Source organism: Acomys russatus, chromosome 14 (genome assembly GCF_903995435.1).
Source record: "Acomys russatus chromosome 14, mAcoRus1.1, whole genome shotgun sequence".
NCBI lineage: Eukaryota > Metazoa > Chordata > Mammalia > Rodentia > Muridae > Acomys > Acomys russatus.
In genome coordinates, this window is record NC_067150.1 from 16,342,212 (window position 1) to 16,361,357 (window position 19,146).

Below are 19,146 nucleotides of genomic sequence, written 5' to 3' on the forward strand. Positions count from 1 at the left end.
ATGTTGGGAGTTCCCCAGGATATGGAGCAAAATGGCTTCATTGGGAGATGGAGGCTCTCCAGGAAATAGGCCCCCTTCTTTGATGGTGGTAGAAGCCAGGTTTCAAGCTCTTCTTTGTGTCTGTGCCCCAGAACGAGAAGAGCACTGCCTCAGGTTGGGGAGGCAGAGGACGTGTGCCGTTTCCCCTCTTTCCGACGCAGCAAGAAGTCCCCAGGGGCAGCTGGGCTCATAGCATAGAAGACATTGGCACTGTCCGGAATCAGGAGCTCTGCATGGAAATGGGGACCACAGTGGGTGACCTGCAAATTCTTGGGGGCTCCTTTGGTAACGGTCTATCATTCAAATGGCTTCTCCCCCACCCCAGGCTCTCCCAAACCATTTCCCAGGAAGCTCGGGCTGCCATGACCTTAACCCAGATGCAGTCTACCAGCCACAGGCTTTCACACTCAACAGCCGTTTGTGCATGTGGGTGGGGGTGGGGGCAGAGTTGAGATGCCCCTCATAGTGTTGGGCATCTAAACACTTGGTCCCCAGGTGGTGGCGCTATTTGGGGTTGCTGAGGGCCTGTGGCTTTGTTGGCAGAAGTATATCCCTGTGGACGGGCTTTGAGAGTTTAAAGACACGTGCCATTTCAAGTTCAGACTCTCTGCTCTGTGCTTGCCACTCAAGATGTCAGTCAACGCTCAACATCAGTGTCAATGCTCAACATCAGTCATGGGCTAGAACCTTCTATAACCATACGCTCATACAAGCTTCTTTCTATAGGTTGCCTTGGTCATGGTGTTTATCACAGCAACTGAAAGGTAACTAATATAGTGTGTATATGTACATAGGTGTGGATATTTATATGCATAATATACATTACACACACCCTTGGCACTGGACACCAAACCTAGCTTTACACATACTAGGCAAGTAGTCTACCACTGAGCTGCATTCCCAGCCCCGTCTCCAAGGTACTGACCTTGAATATGTAAGGTAAAGACTACCACTGAGTGACATTCCCCAGCCCATTTTTTAACATTTAATTTTGGTGGTGGGGGGAGGCATGTTGAGACAGGGTTTCTCTGAGTAGCCTTGGCTGTTCTGGACTTGCTTTGCAGACCAGGCTGGCCTCCAACTCACAGCGATCCACCTGCCTTGCCTCCCTGAGTGCTGGGATTCAATGTGTGCGCCGCCACCACCTGGCTCCTCTTTGTTCTTGTGGCTTTTGTTGTTACTGTTTTTGTGACAGGGTCTTCTGTAGCTTAAGCTGCTGCCGACTCTCTATGTAGATGAGGATGGCCTTGAACTCCTGGTGCTCGTGCCTCCCGAGCGCTGGGATGACAGGTGTAACCAGCACACCTGGCTTGTGTGCTATGATGTAGTCAGGATTCCATGCGTCAGCTGAGCTCTCTAGCAGCTGCATCACATTCCAGACTCCTTTGTTTTCTTTTGAAACAGGGTCTTAACTAAGTTGTCCAGGCTGACCTAGAACTTGCTCTCAAGTGCAGGATGGCCTAACTCTCCCAAAGGCTGGGCTGACCATTCCTGTTCTAGGTAGGCTTTGAACTTGGATCCTCTTGCTCCGCCTCTTGAGCGGGTAGGATCACAGCCCATGTTACCACTCTCAACTGCCCCCAGCTCTATTTTTCTCTTTAAGACTAGGTCTTCCAGCCGGGCAGTGGGGGTGCACACCTTTAATCCCAGCGCTTGGGAGGCGGAGGCAGGTGGATCGCAGTGAGTTGGAGGCCAGCCTGGTCTACAAAGTGAGTCCAGGACAGCCAAGGCTACACAGAGAGACCCTGTCTCAGGGGGCGGGGGGGGGGGGGGTGGGAGTGGGGAAGACTGGGTCTCTCTAAACTGTTCAGAATTCACTCTGTAGCCCAGGCTGGCCTTGGCCTCCTACATGCTGGGGTAACAGGCCCGCACCTCCATGTTCAACCTCTCACATGCTCTTCTGTATGTGCCTACAGGTGCTCATGCGTGTTTGGGGACATGAGGCTTCAGAGAACAATCGTAGGTGTTGTTCCTCAGGATCCTGTGACTGGTTTTGCTTTTTAGGTTTGGGTTTTTTTTTTTTAATTGTTTTTTTTTTTCTTTTTTTTTTTTAAATCAGGGCCCGGCCCTTTACTGGCCTGGAATTCATCAATAGATTGGCTGGCAGGAGCCTCAGGGAGTCTCCTGTCTGTCTCTCGAGCACTGGGATTACCGATGCACACCACCATACCCAGCTTTATTACACACGGCCTGGGAAATCCACCTCAGGACCTTGTGCTTGCACGGCAGACACTCCACCGGGTGAACCTTTGTGCATTCTTTGTTGAAATTATTATGATTTATTTTTATTGTATACATATGAGTGTTTTGCCTGTGTGCACGTATGTCTATGCCCCATGTGCATGCCTGGTGCCCACCGAGGCCAGAAGAAGACATTGGTTCATGAGCTGCCAATGTGGATGCTGGGAATCAAACCTGGTCATTTGAAAGAGCAACCAGTACTTTTAGCAACTGAGCCACCTCTCCAGCTCCAATTTTTATTGTGTGTGCCTGTGTGTGTGTGTGTCTGTGTGTGTGTGTGTGCGCGCGCGCGTGAGCATGCGTGCAGTGTCCACAGAGGTCAGAAGGGTCAGTCCCCCTGGAACCAGAGTTCCAGGTGGCCACAAGTTCCCTGAAGTGGGTGCTGGGAACCAAACCTGGATCTTCTCACCCACTGAGCCATCTTACCAGCCTCACCCATTCTGTGCTAGTGCCCAGCTCCCACTACATAATGCTTTACAGCACGAACTCACTCATTTCTGCCCAAGGCTAAGCAACTTTGTACTCCTGAACCCAGGATCACTTGGCCCTGTCCCGACCCACGCTCAGATCACTCCAGGGCCCTCGTGATGAGCTGAACAGACTCCCTTCCCTTTTCCAACCCCCTCGGTTTCCTGTTCTGTCCCGGCTGAGCCTGAACAACCACAAATACTACAAGCCTCCCACTTCTCCCTTTCCTATCTGACCGAAGGTGACGTCACTGCCTCACAGCTCCCATAGACCACCCTGAGCCAGGACAACATCTTGACCCCGCAGAATGAAGGTACAGACACTGTCCCCACTCCATGGGGCCTCAGCACTCTGCCTGAATTGACTTGTGGCCCTGCTGGTCCAGGCCAGGCTGAGCTCTGTGAGGGGTGGTGTTGGTTGTAACTGGAGACACACTAGAAGGACCCCAAGACAAGCTTGGGCCAATTACCTGGCTCAGGTTGACTGAGGCAGAGGACCTGCCGGCCTAAGGTGGCATCACTCAATGGGCTGAGGCCCTGCATGCTTCAGAGCACAGAAAGGACTGACCGATTAGGTGGCCCGCTGCAGAAAGTGCCTGCTGCCCGATGACTTCAACTTGATCTCTGGAGCCCATGAGGCAGAAGGAGGGAAGGAACTCCCTGCTGTCTGACCTCTGCCAATGCATTATGATATGCTTGTTCCCCACTCAAAAATGAGTTTGTGTTTTGTTGCTGCTTGTTTGTTTTTTGAGACAGGGTTTCTCTGTGTGGCCCTTGACTGTCCTGGAACTCTGTAGATGTACACCAGGCTGGCCTCAAACTCGGTGACCCATTTGCCTCTGCCTCTCTGAGTGTTAGGATTAAAGGCATGCGCCACCTGGCTTCACTCAAAAATGAAATAAATAAAATGTAAATTAAAAAAAAAAGTTTTGCCATGCGTGGTGGCACATGCCTTTGATCCCTGCACTTGAGAGGCAGAGGCAGGCGGATTACTGTGAGTTCGAGGTCAGCCTGGTCTACAAAGTGAGTCCAGGACAGCCAAGGCTACACAGAGAAACCCTGTCTTGAAAAAAAAAATTTTTGTTTGTTTGGTTGGTTTTTTGATTTTTGCTTTTTTCAAGACAGGGTTTCTCTCTCCCTGAGTGCTGGGATTGCAGTCGTGCGACACTGTGCCCAGCATAATAAAAAACTATTTATTTTATTTTATTTTTTTGGTTTTTTGAGACAGGGTCTCTCTGTATAGCCCTGGCTGTTCTGGACTTGCTTTGTAGACCAGGCTGGCCTCGAACTCACAGCAATCTGCCTGCTTCTGCCTCTCGAGTGCTGGGATTAAAGGTGTGTGCCACCACACCTGGCAATAAAAAGTCTTTTCAAGGAGAAAGTAATCCGAGCAGCAGCAGCAGAGCTTGGCCTCTGTTTCCTGGCTCTCCCTGCTGTGGATGCTAGCTCTGGAGCCCTGAGCTAAGGTAAACTCTTCCTCTATCTGTCTGCTTTTTGTCAGGTGTTTTGTCCCAGCCCCACTGGCCCCAAGCTATCCCCACTTACCTCGGTCCCCAGGCAGGACCTGGAAGAGCTGGTAGTCACGGGCCCAGGGCTGGGACACGCTGTGCTTCTCCAGGGCTCTCTGCACCACACTGGGGGCCTTGTCCTGACAGGTGAGCTGGAGAAGAGCAGGAAGGGACCAGTAACGCGGCTTAGCAGGTAACAGTGGCTCCGATCACTGACCCTGACATGGCGGCAGGAAAGAGCTAACACCTGCAAGTTCTCCCTTGATCTACACATACACACTACATAAATGTAATTTTAAAAAAATTTAAAGGGGGACGGATGTCAAAGGGACAGGGTCCCAGATCCAAGGACAAGGCTGTCCCCTCCCAGTCCCTCACCAAGATGCTCCGATATAGGTTCCCGTGGTTATTGTCGATGCTGACTCGGATGACACGGGCCTCTGAGGTCTGCTGCCCAGGGAGGGGAATTCCAGAGCTGCTCAGGGTCAAGGTCATGGGCCAGGGCCCTGGTGGATCCATGTTCATAGGGAGCTGTAGGCAGTGTGGGGTGATGGAGGCCTCAGTCTTGCTCATCTGTGTGATGAGCACCGTGAGGCTCCTCCCCACTGTCTTCACTCAGCCGATGAACACACTCACCCAAGAGCCCTAACACACTAGAGCCCAGGGACCACACAGTTAGGGTACACACACAAGGCTAAGGATATGTCATCCCACCCACACAGGCTACAGTTCCATTACAGAAAGAAATGAACACATGACCTCCCCACCCCACATACACACACATACAACACACAACACAACACACACACACACACACACACACACACACACACACACACGAAAAAAACGAGTGGATGCACATGGTGCGCATGCCCACAGTGGAAAACCCACAGCGTCCCATCAGGGAGTGACCTCATGCATAGTCCTGTGGATGCTTGGATCATTTCCTAGACAGGTAAGCTTAGGGGACTTGCATGTTTTTGAAGAAGTGACAATTGGAGCTGGTGGCACAGAACTGTTATCCTAGCTATTGGAGAGGAAGTCAAGGGTAGCCTAGGCAACTTAGTAAGACCCTGTCTCAAGACAGTGAGGGTGCGGGGCATGGCTCAGTGGTAAAGCCTTGTGAGGCCTTAGGTTCAATCCCAGTTCTTTTATTTATTTATTTATTTATTTATTTATTTATTTATTTATTTTTGGTTTGTTTTTGTCATCATTGTTGTGGCATATGATGTCACGGAGCCCAAGCTCATTATATAGGCAAGGATGGCTCTGAGCCTCTCTGGGCCTCTTGCCTCCATCCCCCAAGAACTGGGATCATAGACCTGGGCTACCACACTTGGCTGGATTATTGCTTATTAGGAAAAAGAGAAGGGAGGATCACACCGGGTGTGCCCTGCAGATAGACGGAAATCCAAGTCAGACTAAGGAGAAGCCGGAATGATAGGGGGTTGCTCATATGGCCATGGAGGTATATAGTCTCCCAGACAAAGAAGCAGAGAACAGCCAGTCTGTCATACACACACACACACACACACACACACACACACACACACACACACACAGACACACACCACTGAACCCTTGGTGCCCCGGTCCTCCACACAATCACAGATTATCTTGGTACCTTGGTGCTGGGGCCCTGAGGCCCTGGGGAGGCTGGAGGACTGCCAGGAGGAGGGTCTCGATTTCGAGGACTGGATGGGGGGGACCCTGGAGATACGCTGGCAAAGACACAAAATTCACGGTGGGATGACTAGCCCGACTTGTGTCCTGCTGTCTCTCGTCCCCTCTGCCCTGGCTGCTCACCTAGAGGTGGGTGAGGATGGGTCCCCGGGGCTCCCACCAGGGGAGGAGTTCTTCTCCCTGGACAGCTTCCTAGAGTGATGGACAAGCAGATGACTTAACTCTGAGAGTGGATCCCCGAGCCTCCACCCAGATGGCTCCCTGCACACGTCGTGACACTCACGCGCTGAGACGCTTTGTAAGGCTGATGCGACGGCGGATGCGTGGGGAGCTGGGGCAGGAGGCCGCTGGTGGCTCGATGACGCGGGAGACACGGTAGCTGGAAAGAGGGTCAGCGCGTGAGGGGTGTTGGGGCAGGAAGCAGAGTGAGGTGAGACTTAAGAGTGAGTTGTGAATCAAGTTTGGGGTGAGGAGGGAAGGCGGGGTTAGAGCGCTATGTCAAGGTCTGGATAGAAATGGGAATATCGGGGGGATCGGGGTGCATTACAGATGAGGTGAACTGACTGGTTAGTGGAGTGCACAGCACGTAGAGGGTGAGATTATCTAGGGGTGTGGCTCAGGCACAGGTTGCTTGCCTAGAGTCTCTCCCAGTGAGAGGCGGGGCCGTGGCTTAGGGATAGAACTCGGACCAGTGTGTGAGGCACTAGCACTGCAGATGATCAACAAAGCGGAAACTGCAAGGTGAGACCACTGAGTTGAACTGGGCCAAGGGTCAAAGTTCAGGGCCAGGTAATTCAGGGGATCAGCGTTAAAGGCCATGGACTGGGTAGAGTGGAAGGAAATAGTGGGGCTTAATCGAGTTGGAACGTTAAAGCTAGTGTATCAGACGAGCAGTTAGTGAGCCACAGATTCGGATGACAGGATTGGAACAGGTGGGCCAGTCAAGCTGAATGGCTGGCTGGACACTAAGGGGCTGAAATCAGAGTGTAGGAAGGGGTCACATCTTGGGCTAGAGGTGGGCGGCGGCAGTCAGGCAGGAGAAAATAAAGCTTATGGGTGGTGGTGGTGGGGGGAGCTGTTCTCAGGATGGGGTCTGGGAAGTTTCTGGAAGGGAAAGTGTGGCGGGTTGATGTGTGGTCTGGACTTGGTTGAGTGGTCACCTCTGTTCCTCGCTGAGCTGGCGCTGTGCTCGAAGGGCAGCCAGGATTGGCGGGCGGGGGCTCAGGCTGTAGTGCTGGCAGCGCTGCTGTAGCTGTTGGATTCGGGCCAGGATCTCCCACTCCTGCGGAGGGGGGTGTCTACTGAACTCCTGCCCCACCCTGCCTCCCACCCTTGGGCATCCCCTACTCCACCCCATCCCACCCCTGCCCCAGCACTCACTCACTTACCTTCCTCCTCTTTTCAAAGTTGATGAGATTTCCCTGAGGGGGCAAAGCTGGCCTGAGTCATAGCATCCAAGGTCAAGGGTCAAAAGTCAAGTTCAAGGGCTAGGATGGCATGAGCCACCTTGGAGTGTGTGTGTGTGTGTGTGTGTGTGTGTGTGTGTGTGTGTGTGTGTGTATGGGGGGGACAGTGTCAGGTAAGAGTACAAAGCAAGATCAAAGGTGGATATCTGAGGGACTGCTGTGTTGGGGGTAACAGAACAGGGGTCAGGAGTCAAGGGTAAGGGGTCAAACCTTCAATGTATCCGGTAAGGCTGTATCCAGCATAACCAAGTCTGTGAGAAAGGTGCCAAGGTAGGGGACAGGACCTGGGGGCAGTTTCTGAAAGTCCCAATGCTTCAGTTAGTTAGGGGCATTGCTGATCCCATGCCACCCCCAAAGAGACGCCTTTGCCATCCCCAGCCCCATCCTGAGCCACATCACTTACTGAAGACAGACTTCCTGGGGGGCTGTCATCATCTTGGGGTCCCTCTGTAGCCTCCTCCTGAGAGGAAGGGAAAGACTAACTGAAGCTGATGCCCACTTTGACACTTTCCACAGAGGCCACTTTGAGACCCGCAACCCATGTTGCCTAATTAAAAATCACAGGCTGCGGGGTGGAGGCCCTGTCTGAAAACAAAAGAACACCACAAATGAATTGTTAATGTCAAACAGGTTGTGGGGTCAATCTGGGGTCAATGAAAGCCGGAAATCAGGGAAGACCTAGAGCAGGGGGTGGGCCCCCAGAGTGGGTGGGAAGAAAAATTTGTCCCCTAGTCTACGTAGAACTGGTTGACTGAGAATCTCCAGAAAGACCCCGAGCTCATTTCTGTTCACTGCTCAGATGTACAGTTCAGACAGCAAGGTCTGCTCTGTCCCCATCTGCACTGGAGTCCCCTATGGGATCAGGGATGTGTTTGGTTCTTGGTGGGTCAGAAACAATGCCAGGCACATAGTTAGGTTTGCTTTTTGTCCCTCAAAGCCTCCTCGTTTGAGATACACTTCCACCAAAAAGGTTTCCTTGGGGGATGGGGGGCGATGTGTGTGTTTTGGGGTGGTGGTGGTTACATGCAGTACCTCAGGAGGCCAGAAGAGGGCGCAGGATTCCCAGGTGCCTACCTACGGTGGTTGTGGGCTGCATGAGTGGAACACTGGAGCCAAACTGAGGTCCTCTCAAAGACTGCCAGCGTTCTTGACCTCTGACCATGTCTGGTTCCCTGATTTTTGTGTTTTGAGACAAGGTCTCCCTGTAGCCCAGGCTGGTTGGAAACTTATGATCCTCCTGTCTCTGTTCCTGAGTTCTATGCTTACAGATGAGAGCGCTCCTACCTTGCCAAGCCATTAACAAGACAGTTTCTTTTCTTTCTTTCCTTTCTCTCTCCACTTCCTTCCTCCCTTCCTTCCTTTCATCCTTTTGTTTTGTTTGTTTGCTGCTGTTACTTTGTTTTATTTTTGAGACAGGGTCTCATGTAGCCCAGGTTGACCTCAAAGTCTCTTTGTAGCACAGAGTGATTTTGAACTCTTGATCTTCCTGTCTCTACCTCCTGAGTGCTAGGATGACAGATGTGGACAGCCTTACCCATGTTTTTTGTTGTTGTTGTTGTTGCGTTTTGTTTTTCCAAGATACGTATTCCTCTGTGTCATCTGGCTGTCCTATAGCACACTCTGTAGACCAGGCTGGCCTCAAACTCAGAGACACGCCTGCCTCTGCCTCCACAGTGTTTGAGCCACCACCTAGCTCCAACCTCACCCACTGTATACAGTGCTGGAGAGGGAACAGGGGCTTCATGTTACGTAAGCATCTGCCAACTGGACCCCAGCTCAGCTCCACAGGATTGAATACCTACTGACCTGTCATGAGCTGTTTCTTGTGCTAACCTACCAGGGGTGGCCAAATGAGACAAAATGGCGGACCATCAGTGAAGGAAAGATAGTCAAGATAATTCACGGCAGAGGAGGCAGAAGTCAGGGCCATTGGGTAGGCAAGGGGACTGTGGTGGCGATGGGGGTTGGGGGATGGGGGTATGAGGGGGTGGGGGGGGGGGTGGGGGTGGGGGTGGGCTTCCTGAAGGGGAAGGCATTGGGAAGCCATCTGCAGGAGGCGAGTGGGCAAAGACGGTGTGGACTGTTCCAAGCCCAGAAACCAGGCTTCACGTTCACCTACACGGAACTCTAATCCGCTCCAGACTCCTGGGACAGTAAGTCAGACGTACTGGCCCACGCTGGAAAGTCCCGTTATGCCCAGAACATGGTTCTCCCTCCCACCCCCCACCGCACCATGATTCTAGCCCCAGGTAACCAACCCTTTCCTCTGAGCTTCTTGCATTTTGCTGAATGAATAAACAAGGCCGATGCTGACTATGAATAAGAGGGAAAACAAGAGGGGAAAGGAAGCAGTGAGCCGGCTGTGGACAACATCACCCAGGGAAGGGCGTTTCCAGAATAAGGCGCCTGGGCAAGACTGGCTCCAAGTCCCCTTGCCCTAGCCAGCCAGGAACTTGCACTGTAGACCAGGCTGGATTTGAACTCTCAGAGACTCACTTGCCTCAGCCTCCCAAGTGCTGAGATGAAAGCCTGTGCAACCTGCCCTGCTTTGCTTTGTTTTGTTTTAAGACAGAGTCTCTTGTCGTTCAGGATGGCCTTGAACTCACTACCCTCTCCCTCCCAAGTGCAGGGATTAGAGGCTGCAGCACCACCACCATGCCTAACTTATGTGGGCTTCATGCATGTGACTAAGCCACATTCCCAGCCTCTTTTTTGATTTTGCGTGTGTGTGCATGTAAATATGTTTGTGGTGTGTGTGTGTGAGTGTGTGTGTGTGTGTGTGTGTGTGTGTTAGGCCAAAGGTCAACACCAAGTTTCAACTCCAGTTCTAGGGGATCTGATATTCTCTTTCGATCTCTGTAGATATGCATGTGCCTGGTGCACACATACACGGAGGCAACAGCCACAAATATAAAGTAAATAAATAACAAACACAAAGCTTTTCCTATATTGATCTCTCTCTCTCTCTCTCTCTCTCTCTCTCTCTCTCTCTCTCTCTCTCTCTCTCTCGTTTTTCGAGACAGGGTTTCTCTGTGTCGCCCTGGCTGTCCTGGACTCAATTTGTAGACTAGGCTAGGCTCGAACTCACAGTGATCCACCTGCCTCTGCCTCCTGAGGCCTGGGATTACAGGCCTGAGCCACCTTACCTGGCTTCAACTTTGTTTTTCTTGAGCTAGGGTCCCTTGCTTAATCTGGAGCTTGACCTTGATGCTTTTGCCTAGTTTTCCTATCCAGTGAACCCCCCACCCCCCCCCCCCCCCCCCACCTGTCTTCCTCCCTCTGTGCTGGGGTTACAGGTCTCCCATGCAGCTTTTATGTGGGTGCTGGCTTCTGAGCTCACTTTTCCAACTGAGAAACCTCCCTGTCTCCTTACCTTTTGGATATGTTGAGGCAGAGGCTCACACAGTTCAGGCTGGTCTTGTTAATGTAGCCCTGGCTAGCCTGTAACTTGCTGTGTAGACCAGGCTGACCTCTAACTCACAGTGATCCTCCTGCCTCAGCCTTCCAAGTGTTAGGGTTACAAGCCTGAGCCACCACACCTGACTCTCTTGAGTTTGGGGTACCCAATACCTGGGAAAGAATCACTCGGCTGCTGAGATGGTTACTCTCATCAGAAAAAATCTGCGACAGCTTCCTGAAAGTGGACAGTGGTTCCCTGTGGGGATGAGAGAGACATGATGGGGTCAGCGGAGTGGACAGCCGGAGCCAGGATCTGGTGTGCTACACAGGGCACCTGACTCACCGGCTCACAGCTCCCCAGCTACGCTTGAGCCTGTAGATGGGGTTAGACTGCAGGGCGGACAGGATTGCTCGCAATGAAGAGAAATTTCGCAGTTCCCTGCAGCGCTGGGAGTAAGGGGGAGGCTCTGGTCAGTGGCCACATGCCAGGGCTGTCTCCCAGGCACAGCTTCTTTAGATATTGTGACTTTTTGGTTTTGTTTTGTTAACAAGACAAGGTCCAGTTACATCCAGGGCTGATCTCAAACTCTCCCTCCTGTACCTCCCCAGGGCTGGGATTACAGGCATGTGCCGCTACACCAGCTTGAGGTTGGGTTTTCTGATGCCAGGTCAGACTCCAGGTCTCGCCTGTCAAGTAACTAAGCGTGTAAACTGAGATGCGCCGGTCCCGCCCCACCCCTCCCCCAGCCCCACCCCTTCCACGCCCCATCTCCCCCATCTCCTCCAAGTCCTCCAGGCCCACATCACACACTCTTGATCCTTGTGTGTGTCTGTGTCTGTCTGTCTGTCTCTCTGTCTCTCTCTCTTTCTCTGTCCTTCCCCCCTCTTGCCCTCTGTAATCCTATTCTTTCATCACACCCACTTCCCCGTTCTCCACTCCTCAGCCACTAGGAGCACGTCTCCCACAATTCCGGGTTACTCTCCCAGTCCCATCCCCAACGCACACCTGGGCGATGCGGATCCACTTTTCGATGCGCTGTGCCCTTTGTGAGGCCGCCAGGCCAGGTGCCGCGAGCACCGAGCCCAGCACACAGCCGGTCACCGCATTGAACTGGGCCACCGTGGCACGCACCGTGGGTGAGATGCCCGCAGCTCCCGGCCGGTCGCGCTGAGACCACATGGAACCCAGGCACTCGCAGGACCGCACGCGCAAGAAGAGCTCCTGGGAAGGGAAATGGGGGTGAGGTGGGTGCTCGGCTTCGTCGCCTCCCCCTTCCCTACGGCCCTGTCGCTGGCTGGGGTCCCCACCACGTCCATAAGGGTCAGCTGCTCCGCCACCTCATCCACGCTGAAGTCCAGGAGCTCGGGGCCTTCTGAACTGGGACCTTCCTCTTCGGAGCAGTCCTCTGTGAGCTCTGATCTGGGGGACTGGGCAGCCCTTGGAGGACCTGAGGAACAGATACAATTCTTTAAAACTCACATTTGAGCAGAGAGGATGGCTCTGCAGTTGAGAGCACTTGCTACTCTTCCAAAGGTCCAAGGTTGGATTCCCAGCACCTTCCTGGCAGCTAACAACTCTATACCTCCAGTCTCAGGGCATCCAGTGGCCTCTTCTGGCCCCGGTGGGCACCATGCACACGTGATGCCCTGACATACATGTATACATCCATACATGTACACACAAAATAAAAGTAAATGGAGAAACAGCAGATATGGAAGGAAGGAGGGAGGGAGGGAGAAAGGAAGGAAGGAAGAAAAAAAAAATCCTCAAATCTGACCAGGGATGTTGAGGCCTTGATCCCAGCACTTGGGAGGCAGAAACCAAGTGAAGTTCTTGTGAGTTCTAAGCCAGCTAGGGCTACATACTGAGACACTGTCTCAAAACAAAACAATGAAACACTACCCCTACACACACACACACACAAACACACACACACACACACATATGCAATTTGGTAATTTGTCCTGGGTCCTGTGGCTATGTAGCTTGCCCTGTGTGCCTAACCCCTCCAGTCCCACCTGTGAGACTGTAGGCATGTGCCTCTGTGTCTCACTTCCTTATCTGGGAACACCGTGAGTACATTGGGTTTTTTGTTTGTTTGTTTGTTTGTTTTTTAAACATTTATTTATATATTTAATTCTCTGTGTGTTTATGGTTTGTGTATGGAGGTCAAAGGGCAATGGGAGTTGGTCCTTCCCTTCTACCCTGTGGGTTTCAAGAATCTAACTCAAGTGAGGAGGCTTGTCAGCAAGTGTTTTTAAGTGTGGGAGCCATCTCAACAGCCCACACTGAGTGGTTTTGTTAGTTTTGTTTTGCTTTGAAAAGGGGCTTTCTACACCACCTAGGTTGGCCTTGAACTCTAGGCTGTCCATCCTAAACTGGGATTATAAGAATAAAGCACCACACCTGGCTGGGTTCTTAGGTTTTTTTTATTATATAACACTCCCTTCCTTGTCTTGGGTTGATGAGGCTTTGGTGGGGAGGGCATTTGGTTGAAGGATTGCCGTGAGTTTGAAGCCAGCCTCAGCTACATAGTGAGACCCTGTCTTAAGGTGGAGTGGTGGTGGCTCAGGGACATTGCTGCCAAAGCTGAAGACCAGAATCTCATCAGTATAACAGAAAGGGAAGGGAAAAAAGCAAAAGTTGTCTTCTGACCTACACATACACATATACACACTGTGACATGAAGATGCCTCAGAAATGAAAATAAATGAATAAATGTTAAAATAAAATAAAACAAAACAAATCATAGGGATGGAGAGGCGGCTCAGAGGTTAAGCACACATAGTTAGTCCAGAGCCCAGAGTTCAGTTCTAAGCACCTAAGTCAGACAGATCACAGCTGCTAGTAACTCCAGCCAAGGATCCAATCCCCGGGCTCTGAAGGCCCCTGAGCTCATGTACCCACCCTATATAATTAAAAATAAATCTTAAATAATAAATTAAAATGTGCCAGGCGTGGTGGCACATGCCTTTAATCTCAGCACTCGGGAGGCAGAGGTAGGTGGATCGATGTGAGTTTGAGACCAGCCTGGTCTACAAAGTGAGTCCAGGACAGCCAAGGCTACACAGAGAAACCCTGTTGAAAAACCAAAATAAGTAAATAAATAAATAATAAAATAAAATGTAGCTTCTAATTCTAGCTTAGTGTTGTGGTGAACCCCTGTTACCCCAGGGAGCAAGAATTGGGAATCTGAGGTCATCTGAGACGCCATTGTGGGTTCAGGCATGGACAGCTATACTGTTTCTTTCCCTTCCTTCCTTCCTTCCTTTCTTTTTTTCTTTCCTTTTTAGTTTTTCAAGACAGGGTTTCTTTGTGTAGTCATGGCTGTCCTGGACTCACTCTGTAGACCAGGCTGGCCTCGAACTCACTTGCCTCTGCCTCCCGAGTGCTGGGATTAAATGTATGTGCCACCACATCTGGCTGCTATGCCCTGTTTCAACAAAACAAAAGAAACTCCACAGAACCAACCTAAAACCCCAGATCCTTGTCTGTCTGGATATGTGGCTCAATGGCAGAACACAGATGTGAGGCCCTAGGTTCAATCCCTAGCTTCACAAAAAAGAAAAGAAAAGAAAAGAAAAAGAAGAGAGAGAGAGCGCCGGGCATGGTGGTGCATGCCTTTAATCCCAGCACTTGGGAGGCAGAGGCAGGTGGATTGATGTGAGTTTGAGGCCAGCCTGGTCTACAAAGCGAGTCCAGGGCAGCCAAGGCTACACAGAGAAACCCTGTCTTGAAAAACCAAAACCAAAACAAAAAAACATTCACCAGTTGCCTGACAACTTGAGTCCAGTCCCCATGACCCACATGGTGGAGAAAGGGAACTGACTCCATAATAAACAAAATAAATGTAATAGAAGATTTAAAACATGAAAGCAGGAAAAGGAAACTTCTTGGTAATCAGTTGAGGAGAGAAAAAGCTTTGTCAGTAGGCATAGGTAAGTAGCTGCTGCTGCTCGAAGGGCAGAGCGTGTCAATTCACGGCTTAACGGATTAAAGGATGAGGGTTTAGGACCCAGAATCAAATAGGGATGAGATCAAACACAGATGGGGAATGATGGCTGTGTAGAAGCAGTTATTCAGTTAGCTGATCCAAATTGTTCTGCTCCTGGGGACAAAGCCAATGAGATCCTTTGCTAATCAATCACAACTGATGTGCCGAAAAATAAGACACAGGGTGTGAGGTGCTCAGAGGAGAGGTGACATGTCTTTCTTTCAGCACTCAGGAAACAGACAGGCAGAGTTCAAGACCAGCGTAGGCTACCTAGCAAGTTCCAGACTAGCCAGGGCTACACGTGAGACACTGGCTCAAAACAGAACCAAAAGCTAAAACCTAAAATCCCATTTAGGCTTACTGAGATGGCTTATGGGTATGTGTGGGCCATAGCATGCTCCCCCCCCCCCAATAAATAAAATGTATATAAGTGAATGAACACATGAATAAAACGTATTTATTCATTAAACATGTATACACTCCATTTATTGCGTGTATGCAATTTTCAGGAGTCTGTTCTCTCCTTCCATCATGTGGGTCTCAGAGATCAAACCAGAATCTCAGGCTTGTCAGCAAACCCCTTGACCTGTTGAATCCTCTCAACAGCCCCAGAAGTGACATTTCAGCAAGGCAAGAGAGAGGTTTGTAAATACTTTTCTCTATCCTCAACTTTGTATGTTTTGGAGACAGCATTTCTGTATCATGTAGCATATGGGAAGGCAGTCTGGAGCTCACTGTAGAACAGGTTGCCCACAGTAACTTAGTACCCATAATAAGCACAAGTACCCATAATATGGCATTTTGGCATACATTCCACTGCACCTGATAGATATATAAAAAGTAAGATTTAGAGCCAGGTGTGGTGGCACATAGCTTTAATCCCAGCACTTGGGAGGCAGAGGAAGGCACATTGCTGTGATTTCGAGGCCAGCCTGGTCTACAAAGGTAGTCCAGGACAGCCAGGGCTCGAAACAGACAGGTCTCAAAAAACCAAACCAAAACCAACCAAGCAAACAACAACAACAAACACAAACCAAGCCAACCAAACAACCCTCCCCCACCCCACCCCCTCAGAACCCATATAAAGGTAGAAGGAGAGACCAGACTCCAGAGAAAGCCTGCACTCTATGGCATGCAGGAATCCACACACACACAATAACAAATACAAATTAAACCAAATACCAAGACACTTGGCCAGCCCTTAATGCTAATGGAGTTTCCGTTTGTTAAAAGTCCTTCGTAGGAGGGTGGGACTCCTAGTCCACCACTGTGAGGCCAGAGCTAGAGGGTCAACGCTTGTTAAATGCAAAACTGCATGAGGCAGACACTGTTATACTCCCATTTTACACACAGAAAACTGGTCTCCGAGCGATGAAAAGACCTAACCAAGGCCACACAATCAGAAGGTGGCAAGCCCAGCACTTGAACCCAGGGTACCATTCTCAGCTGGGCCAGCACTCTGAGTGCAAGAGCACACCAGACAACTGCTAATACTTTTGCTAAAGACTTGTGTTGAGATGCAGAAAGAATGTTCATTTGTTTTTTTAAAAAAGCCTTGCCCGCGGGGCTAGAGGAATGGCTCTGTGGGTAAAATGTTTGCCTGTGCAAGTGTGAGGACCTGGGTTCAGATCCCCAGCACCCACGAACAGCCAGGCACGGTAGTGCACATCTGTAAGTCAGACAACTGGAGGGACAGACCAGGAAGACCCTTGGGGCTCAATGGCCAGCGAGTCCAGGTGAATGGGTGAGCTCCAGGTTCAGGAAGAGAACTTGTCTCCAAAAACAAGAGACAGTAGGAGAGGAAGCAACCTAGCATTGTCTTCTGTGCACACATGTGCAAGTACACACACCACACACAGGTAAAGGAAGGGTTTTGTCCAAGGGCTGGGGGTGTGGCTCAGTGGAATGGCACTTGCCTAGCATGCACAAAGGTCTGAGTTCCTTCCCAGGCACTAAAATAAATAAATAAAATGTGTTCAGGGTCTGTGACTTGGAGACTTACCAGTATTGAATGTCCCTTACCTGCCCAAGCCAAACGGTGCTCCTCCTCCGGCTGCTCTCCCTTAGCCTCCTCCAAGAAATCTTCTAGAAGCTTCTCTGCTTCCCTGGCTTCCGCCCCTCCCGGGGCTGCCCAGCCCAGAAAGAGTCGGACATTGCCCAGGTTCTGATGGGCAGGGGGATCCCGGAAGTCCTGAGGGTGATCTCGTAGCCAAGAACCAAGTATGGAAACCACAGCCCTGGACAGAAAGTGGCAGTACGTGACTCGAAACTAAGTCCAAGGATCTAGACCTTCCTAAGCTTGCTGCGGGCAAACCTGACCTTGAGGTCCCCTCCCCCATGCTCCCTTGGGTCGGGGTGGGGGTGGAAACCAACCTCAGGTTCTTGCTGAAGTTCAGATCTTGTCCCTCTGTCCTCTGGCTGTCTACCCTGGGAAGAAAGCCTCTGTCAGATGGGAAAGGAGCTACACGGTTTTTTAGGACCTGTGCTCAGGGGTTCCAAATCTGAGGAGACACTTGGAGAGGGCTGGACAGATAAGGTTCTGGGGATAGGAACATGCGGGTCTCTTGAAAATAACTGACCCAGGAGGTGGTGGTGGTGGTGGCGGCGGTGGCAGCAAAAAGCTCAGAACGCGGGCTGTAGGCACAAAGGCCCGGTGGGTGGCCAGGAAGGCGGGCACGAAGCCAGGATCCTGCTCGCGGTCTCCGGACACCAACTCATGCACCAGCCGCTCCAGTCGGGCCGCCCTCAGTGCCCGCACCTTGCTGGTGCGGTACTGAAGGAAGGTGTCAGCAGCCGGGGTGGGGACCTGCGGGGAAGTGGGACCATGGCTGAAATAACTTGAGGGGCGCTCCAAGCACCTAGTTTCCAATCACATCCGTCTCTGGCACTTTTTTTTTTTTTTTTTTTTTTTTTTTTTTTTTTTTTTTTTTTTTTTGGCTTTTGAAGGTGGCCATTTCTGAGAATGAGATGTCTATATACATCCAATCATCAGAGGCTAACATCAACCCTGGAGGACCCCCAATTCCTCTAAGCAATTCCCTCTGTTTCCTCCTCACCGGGCCACCCTAGGCTTCAGCCAGCCGTGCAGTCTCGCTTCATTGGCCAAGTCTAGGTCCCACCCACCACCACCTGGCTGCCCACCCCCCCTTCAGCTTTCCTGCACCCTGCCGGTCAGTTCCACCTTTTGGGGAAGCGCTATCACCTGGCACTACCCTATTTCCTGGATTTATACCCAGTCACCTGGCCGCCCCCAGGCCCTTTCTACTTACCTGGTCGCCTGAAAGCTCCGCCCTTCCTTCTGGCCGGATTGTTCTAGGGACGTTCACTCTCAGCTCTCCAGCTTTCCCGGGTCCCTGAGCTGAGCCCGCCCTCCCCGGCTCACCTCAGCCCCATCCTCACCTGGCGGGCTCCAGGCCCCTCTGGGGTCGAGCGCTGACTGCGCTGCCGCCGCAGGGAGACGCTGTACACCGCACCGTCCTCGGTTTCCTCGCCCCAGTCCTGCAGCGGCGCCTGGACGTGGAGGCCGGCTCAGAGAAGTGCCACGGCCTCAGATACCCTTGCCATTATGTTTGGCCCACTTTCCCGAACTGAATATGAGAGGCTCGGGCTGGGATTCCAGGTGGGTCCCTCTGCTCCACGGGCACCCTCCTCCCAGGTCTTGAGTGGATGGAGTATCATTTAGGGACATCCCGGAGTTCAAAGTCACCCAGAATCTTTCGGTTGTCTCTTCCGGAGATGCGCTTAGACCCCTGTCCCCATCCCCCAAACCAGCCACTTCAAGGGGTCAGGAACTCTGAATCCCCAAATGGGGACTCCCGGACACATCCATTTTGCAGAAAGGTTAGAAAACGAGGGCTTGGATACCTGGAATTTCTGAATCTGGGGGTACACTAGGGACTAAAGATCCGAGGATCCCCAACTTTCTCTTACCAGGGCGAGCTCTTTGCCCGCTGTCCTCTCCATGGCCCCGGTGCCCGTCCTGCTCCCTGGCGCCGTGGAGTGAAGCGGAAGGGCCGGCGAGCCACGGGCAGTGGGGCGGGGCGGACGAGCGGCCAGCCGAGGGGCGGGGCTGGGCAAGGCGGTCCCACGACTCCAGAGGTCCCCAACTGGACACCCCGAACCCAGGCCAACCTATAGAAGCCCGTTCCTCCCCAGAGGTGTGTGTCAATCTGTCACCCAGACATGAGTCTTCCAGTCTTCCCAGACCCCAGATATGGGGGGCGGGGGGAGCAGAGCAATGGACGGGAGACAGAGTCTGTGTCCCGGGGCGGGAAGTTCTTTGTTCAGTTGGGGTTGATCAGCCCCAGGTGTAGGGGGTGTCTCCTATGCCTGAAGGAGGAGAAGGACA

At 51.8% G+C, this 19,146-nt stretch overlaps 1 protein-coding gene across 1 annotated transcript; it reads right to left on the bottom strand.

Moving 5' to 3' along the window:
* Rgl3 (ral guanine nucleotide dissociation stimulator like 3) lies at positions 1-18,836 on the bottom strand. The gene is made up of 19 exons (XM_051156061.1): positions 18,729-18,836; positions 18,198-18,308; positions 17,378-17,604; positions 17,172-17,225; positions 16,821-17,035; positions 12,112-12,251; positions 11,810-12,025; positions 11,147-11,250; positions 10,975-11,059; positions 7,808-7,864; positions 7,615-7,701; positions 7,327-7,359; positions 7,099-7,220; positions 6,222-6,317; positions 6,065-6,130; positions 5,880-5,997; positions 4,634-4,786; positions 4,293-4,407; positions 1-268 (listed from the first exon to the last, which is right to left on the bottom strand). The coding sequence occupies exons 1-19, from the start codon at positions 18,759-18,761 to the stop codon at positions 150-152; spliced, it is 2,151 nt and encodes a 716-aa protein (XP_051012018.1). The 5' UTR covers positions 18,762-18,836; the 3' UTR covers positions 1-149.
* Between the last annotated feature and the right edge of the window lie 310 nt (positions 18,837-19,146).

Excerpts from the sequence above, each read along its gene's own strand:
- Rgl3 (XM_051156061.1), bottom strand. The coding sequence starts at position 18,761 with ATGGAGAGGACAGCGGGCAAAGAGCTCGCCCTG. Across the intron at positions 17,605-18,197 it reads AGGGGCCTGGAGCCCGCCAG|GTCCCCACCCCGGCTGCTGA; the intron begins GTGAGGATGGGG and ends ACTTCCCCGCAG. Across the intron at positions 11,060-11,146 it reads AGCTGGGGAGCTGTGAGCCG|GGAACCACTGTCCACTTTCA; the intron begins GTGAGTCAGGTG and ends TCATCCCCACAG.